The sequence below is a fragment of the Pelophylax lessonae genome (genome assembly GCF_965119305.1).
Source record: "Pelophylax lessonae genome assembly, chromosome: 5".
Classification (NCBI taxonomy): domain Eukaryota; kingdom Metazoa; phylum Chordata; class Amphibia; order Anura; family Ranidae; genus Pelophylax; species Pelophylax lessonae.
The window spans coordinates 415,232,418-415,238,417 of NC_138772.1; the positions used below are offsets into that span (position 1 = coordinate 415,232,418).

The window sequence follows — 6,000 nt, forward strand, 5'->3', positions numbered from 1 at the left end:
TGTATGGGGGGGGTCAGTGTAGGGAGATCAGTGTAGGGGGGGGTCAGTGTATGTGGAAATGTAGGGGGGGTCAGTGTGGGGGGTTCAGTGTAGGGGTGTCAGTGTTGGGGGGGGTCAGCGTATATGGAAATGTAGGGGGGTCAGTGTATGGGGGGTCAGTGTATGGGGGGTCAGTGTAGGGGTCAGTGTATTGGGGGTAAGTGTAGGGAGGTCAGTATAGGTGTCAGCGTAGGTCTCAGTGTATGGGGAGGTCAGTGTAAGGGTCAGTGTAGTTGTCAGTGTATGGGGGGTCAGTGTATGGGGAGGTCAATGTATGTGTCAGTGTAGGGAGGGGTTAGTGAAGGGGGGTCAGTGTAGGTGTCAGTGTAGGGGGGTCAGTGTATGGGGGGGTCAGTGTAGGGGGGGTCAGTGTAGGTGTCAGTGTATGGGGGTGGACAGTGTAGGGGGGTCAGTATAGGTGTCAGTGTATGGGGGGGCAGTGTATGGGGGAGTCAGTGTCTGTGTCAACATAGGGGAGTCAGTGTAGGGGTCAGTGTATGGGGGGTTCAGTATAGGTGTCAGTGTAGGGGTCAGTGTATGGGGGGAGTCAGTATAGGGGTTAGTGTATGGGGGGGGGGGGGTCAGTGTAGGTGTCAGTGTAGGGGGTCAGTATAGGGGGGTCAGCATAGGGGGGTGTCAGTATAGGGGGTGTCAGTGTAGTTGTCAGTGAAGGTGTGAGTGAAGGTGTCAGTGTATGGGGGGGGGGGGGTCAGTGTAGGTGTCAGTGTATGGGGGGTAAGTGTAGGTGGCAGTGTAGGGGGGTCAGTGTAGGTGTCAGTGTATGGGGGTATCAGTGAAGGTGTCAGTGTAGGGGGGTTAGTGTACGCGGTTCATTGTAGGGGTCATTATAGGGCTCAGTGTAGGGGGGGTCAGTGTAGGTGTCAGTGTGAGGGGGTCAGTGTAGGTGTCAGTGTAGCGGGGTCAGTGAAGGTGTCAGTGTAGGGTGGAATCAGGAATGTCCGTGTAGGGTTCAGTGTAAGGGTCAGTATAGTAATTAGGTAGGTCAGTGTAGTGACCAGGTCTGTTAGTGCAGGAATCTGGTAGGTCAGTGTAGTGATCAGGTCTGTTAGTGCAGGAATCAGGTAGGTTAGTGTATGAATCAGGTAGGTCTCTGTAGGTGTCAGTGTAGGGGGCAGTGTATTGGTCAGGTAGGTCTGTGTAGTGGTCAGGTAGGTCAGTGTAGGTGTCAGTATAGAAATTAGGTAGGTCAGTGTAGGTGTCAATATAGTAATCAGGTAGGTCAGAGTAGGTGTCAGTATAGTAATCAGGTAGGTCAGTGTAATGGTCAGGTAGGTCTGTGTAGGTGTCAGTATAGTAATCAGGTAGGTCAGTATAGTAATCAGGTAGGTTAGTGTAGGAATAAGGTAGGTCTTTGTAGTGGTCAGCTAGGTCAGTGTAGTGGTCTAGTAGGTTTGTGTAGGGGGCGCAAATTACTTACCTTGCCCCGGGCGCTGACAACCCACGCTACGACACTGCTGGCCAGAACACTGTGGTAAACCAGGACTGGTCCGCATCCAGAAGCAAATCCATACTATAGTAGGTCCTACGTCATAAAAACCTCCCCACAGGTGTATCTCAGTAGCCTGCCTGGTGTTAGGCATATATAAGCAATCCCATGTGTAAACACTCAGAAGCCATCCGTACGAAATGGAAGAATGTCCATGACCGGATAGCAATCCATAAGCAATGGTATAAGTACAGTATAACAGACAAATACTTATCAGTCCATAATATCCTCTGTCAGTAAAAATATCCCAACAGAAGCCTATACCAGGTGACTGCCTCGTATGTTGGCCAAGATATGCCTGGCTGATTTAAGCAGTATCTCACCAGCTGCATTAGAGGTTCTGGGTTCCACCTCAAGCAGTGAAATATAATTAATTTTCTTACATGCTGAAGGTGCAAAAAGAAACTACAAGTGTATTCACTGGACATATACAGCTTGACTGGAGCCACCCTCTTATGGACATTTGTTCATTCATTATTCTCTTGCATTATATACCTACATTAGGGTCAATGCATAATACCAGGTGTTGATGGGTATTGGTTGTTTTACCTTTATACTTGGCCAAGATTTCGAGCTATTTGTATGTATGTCAAGCTGTACTGTATGTGAATAGAAATTGGTATTTCTATATAGAAGTTTGTAAACTCTATTGATAATATTTGTTTTCAATATAAAATAGAAGGTGGAGTTTCAGAGTCAAAGTCAGATATTTTTTAGGGAAATAAGGAGGTGTTTTGTAGTCAACAGAGATACTGTAACTGGCAATAATGTTCACTGATAAATGTCCACGGAGGAATAGAGCAGCTATTCTTTTGCACTTGTCAAACAGATATAATAAAATGCGGTCCATGGTATTTTTTAAAGCGGCTATAGATGGAGCCTTTTTCTTTCCTGCAAACACGGGTTTCAGGAAAGAAAATCAATTGATTCCCCGATCAACACATGGCACACATGGCACATGGCGCAGTGAGCAAATAAGGGAAATTACAGACCATAATAACCATAGTGAGCAAATAAGAGAAATTTAGAGTTAGAGTTTACAAACAGTTGAAACAAAAAAAACAAAAAAATGAATATCAATATGAATAGAGATCTAGAGATTAAGGCAGGATAATTTATATCCAAATTCTGATATTAAAAGTACTTGTCATTGTCATGAAAGGCCCCATGCCTAAAGCAAATCCTCACTCAAAACTGATAAAATTGACAAATAAATCTTGTTTAAAAATTCAATGAGAATAAGCCATACAGAAAATTTCCCCATCACAAATAAATTAATTTATGCTAACTTTTTTCTTTAGGGCCCAGTTACACCAGTGGTGCACGTTTTGCCTCCTATAGCACGATCCCGCTGGTGTATGATGTGTGTGAGTGGTGCAATACATTGGTACAATGCATTATACTGTTATGTTTTTTTTCTTTTTAATAAATGTACAAAATTTTCACAAAATAGCATGTTATTAACATCTAAGCACTCCAGCGCACTGTGATGAGTTATAGTGCATTGCAACCTGCTTGCCTAAAAATGCAGACTGTGTTGCCCAGTGTAGTCCAATGTCAGAGATGTATAGTAACTAAGTAGAACTACTTCACTACTGTACTTAAGTACCGAAAGGCGGTATCTGTACTTTCCTAGAGTAGAATTTTTTTCTCCTACTTCCACTTTTACTTCACTACATTTTTTCAATGATTTCAATACTTCTACTCCGATATTTTTTTTTTGTGCTGCATAGTTACTCGTTACAATTTTAAAAATTACCACTGCCAGAACAGTAGATGGCAGATTTCATGAAGCTCAAAACATGTGTATTATCAGCGCATACGAAAATAAAAGCTACTGTATGTATAAATAAAAGCTGCATTTGAAATAATAAAAAACAATATGATGTTCAAACTTTTGACTTCTTTCTTTAATAACTACATAACACAGTACTTGTACTTTTACTTTCAGTACTTGAGTAGCAATTTTTTTTTTCAAAACTACTGGTACTTTTACTTTCAGTACTTGAGTAGCAAATTTTTTTTAAAAAACTACTTGCAATACTTAAGTACAAAAAATGTTGAATACTTTAGTACTTCTACTCAAGTCACTTTTTGATCGAGCACTTCCACTTTTACTCAAGTCACTTTTTGATCGAGCACTTGTACTTTTACTCAAGTATGGGTTTGGAGTACTTTATACAACTCTGTCCAATGTACATGATATGATTGGACCCCTAAAATTGGTTTCTGCCACAATTCCAAAAGGGAATATTCAATCCTGCTCTTTAGTTTACTTAAAATTTGTAACTTTGGTTTTAGGCTGTTTTCTACTGTAATACATGATAATACTTTTTTTTTAAAACTATTTAGCATGCAAGCTGAATGAATACAGAATTTAAAAAAAAACTAAACAATTCTAATTAAAATTACTTACCAACTAAAAGAATACAATATAATTTATGGTAATCATTTAGAATGTTAATAAGCCTTAAAGTAATAATCACCTAATAGCATGAATGGCACAAGATATCCTGTAGACTGTATAATACTTATTGAAAAAAATCTATAAAATATATCTTAAAAAAAGATAAAAAAAGACAGTGTAACACTGTGGGTTACCTTGTACTTGTCAAAGCCAGCAAGTTGATCTGAGTTGATATACTGGTAGTTAAACATGATGTTCATTCAGAATTTTTATATGACTCGTCTGTCTCTACACAATTCCTGCCTTCTGATTGTTTCCCTCTGGGCAGCAGCACAACGCAGGTCTTCTTGTAGCTTAGCAGTCTGTTCAGTAAGAAGAGTTAGTGTTCCTGTGCTTGTCAGCCTGTATACTGCTATCTTATCTGTGGAGAGTACAGTTCTTGATGTCACAACCAAGTAAGGCAGGTATTCAAAGTATCACCTTGCTTTAACTGCCATCTGCCAATAACCAGAACAATACAGGAAGCTATTGATCTTTTTATTAAAAATGTTTTCTAATAGTGTTTTTTTTGTTCTTAATTATATTTCATTTTTTTTTTTTTCAAAACCTTATAGTATACAGAGAAGAGAAACAGTACCTCTGGATGATACAGCAGTATTATACTACAATGTGGTCAGTAACCTATTAGAGGAGAAGTGTTTTCAGAAACTTCCTGACAACTTCCCCTTCTCCATTACATAGAGGGTAGGGGTTATGTAGTCCTTGGATATAGTTACGAACAATGTACAGTAACTGATAAGAGTGCAGCAGAGACAGGCACAGAACCTTATCAGCTGATAAGATTTCTGGCAACGGTTATTTTTTTATAAAACTAGATATAAGAAAATGCTTTCAGTGGTATATGTAACATACTAAAGGGACGAAACAAGAGAAGATAGGGTTTACGTTTCTTTTAAAGGACTAGTAAAAACTAAAAAAAAATTACAAAAGTTAAAGAATGTAAAAAGCCTGATAGTGGGTAGTCAGAGTAGGTTCTTGGTGCACCTGCACTGTGGTCTTTGGTCTTGGGACAGGGGAATCCTATAGACCAGGCTCAGGACCATGTGAAATTGCAAGGCCTTGCTCACATGTAGTAACTGAGAGGACTGTTGATCCTTGCCTGAGGGTGAAAATTTAGAGTGAAACTGGTGATGTACAATAAAGAACTGGAAGAAGAGCTGGGGATTTGGATTCCCCGAATGGCTGGTGGGTGGCTGGGCCGAGAACTGTGCACAGCAACCTCACTCCAATATCGTTGAGGTACAAGTATGGGTCTCCTCCCTCTGTAGGGCTCCTAGCAAGAAGCATTTGCCCCTCCAACCTCCGGTGGTTAGAGGGCACCTGCATGCATATTACAACAGCACAGGCCCTAGTGAGACTCTGTGCTGGAACCAACGACAGTCAGGTCCAGCTCTTGGGCATCTGATTTTGCTGCAGAGCATTCCATAAAAATGCTCTGTAGTACAGACTACAAGTACAATGATTCAGCATTGTTTACAAAAGAAGTTTACTTTCTGTAATCTGGAGACTTGAAAAGAGCTAAAGGAGCTCTGATCTGTCTCTCGGTTTGGGGGAGCTAAATATAAAATAAAAAGTAAATAATTTGAATTACATAAATATTCCCTCCCTACATTTTTTCAGATAGAAATGCTCTGAATAACATTTATGTGTATTGTATGAGAGTACAAAAAGCTCACGTAAGCCAGCACACTATAATTCAGTATTTTGAAATGTTTCCATCATAATTTGTGTCTCTACAAACCAGATTTGTTATGGAGCCATAATGTTTCACAGATATTACTTAATATATATATATATATATATATATATATATATATATATTTTTTTTTTTGCTCAGAATGCTTACTTAACCTATGGACTTTAGCCTAGAAATACTAAAGTGCTGTTATCTGGAAAAAGATGACTCATGGTTATAATACTAGATAATGTCACTGATCAAATAAATTCCAAAAGGAAATCCATTTATCTTTCAATGGAAAATATTTTT

The 6,000-nt window shown here is 39.8% G+C and overlaps 1 protein-coding gene across 1 annotated transcript in view; it reads right to left on the bottom strand.

Moving 5' to 3' along the window:
• The window catches only part of LOC309556950 (ethanolaminephosphotransferase 1-like), a gene marked incomplete at both ends in the record, with an annotated part of 70,101 nt that extends 65,897 nt beyond the window's left edge, over positions 1 to 4,204 (bottom strand). Inside the window, one exon of the mRNA XM_082259528.1 lies at positions 4,148 to 4,204. Coding sequence (XP_082115654.1) covers positions 4,148 to 4,204 — 57 coding nt within the window. The remainder of the gene's footprint in view (positions 1 to 4,147) is intronic.
• Between the last annotated feature and the right edge of the window lie 1,796 nt (positions 4,205 to 6,000).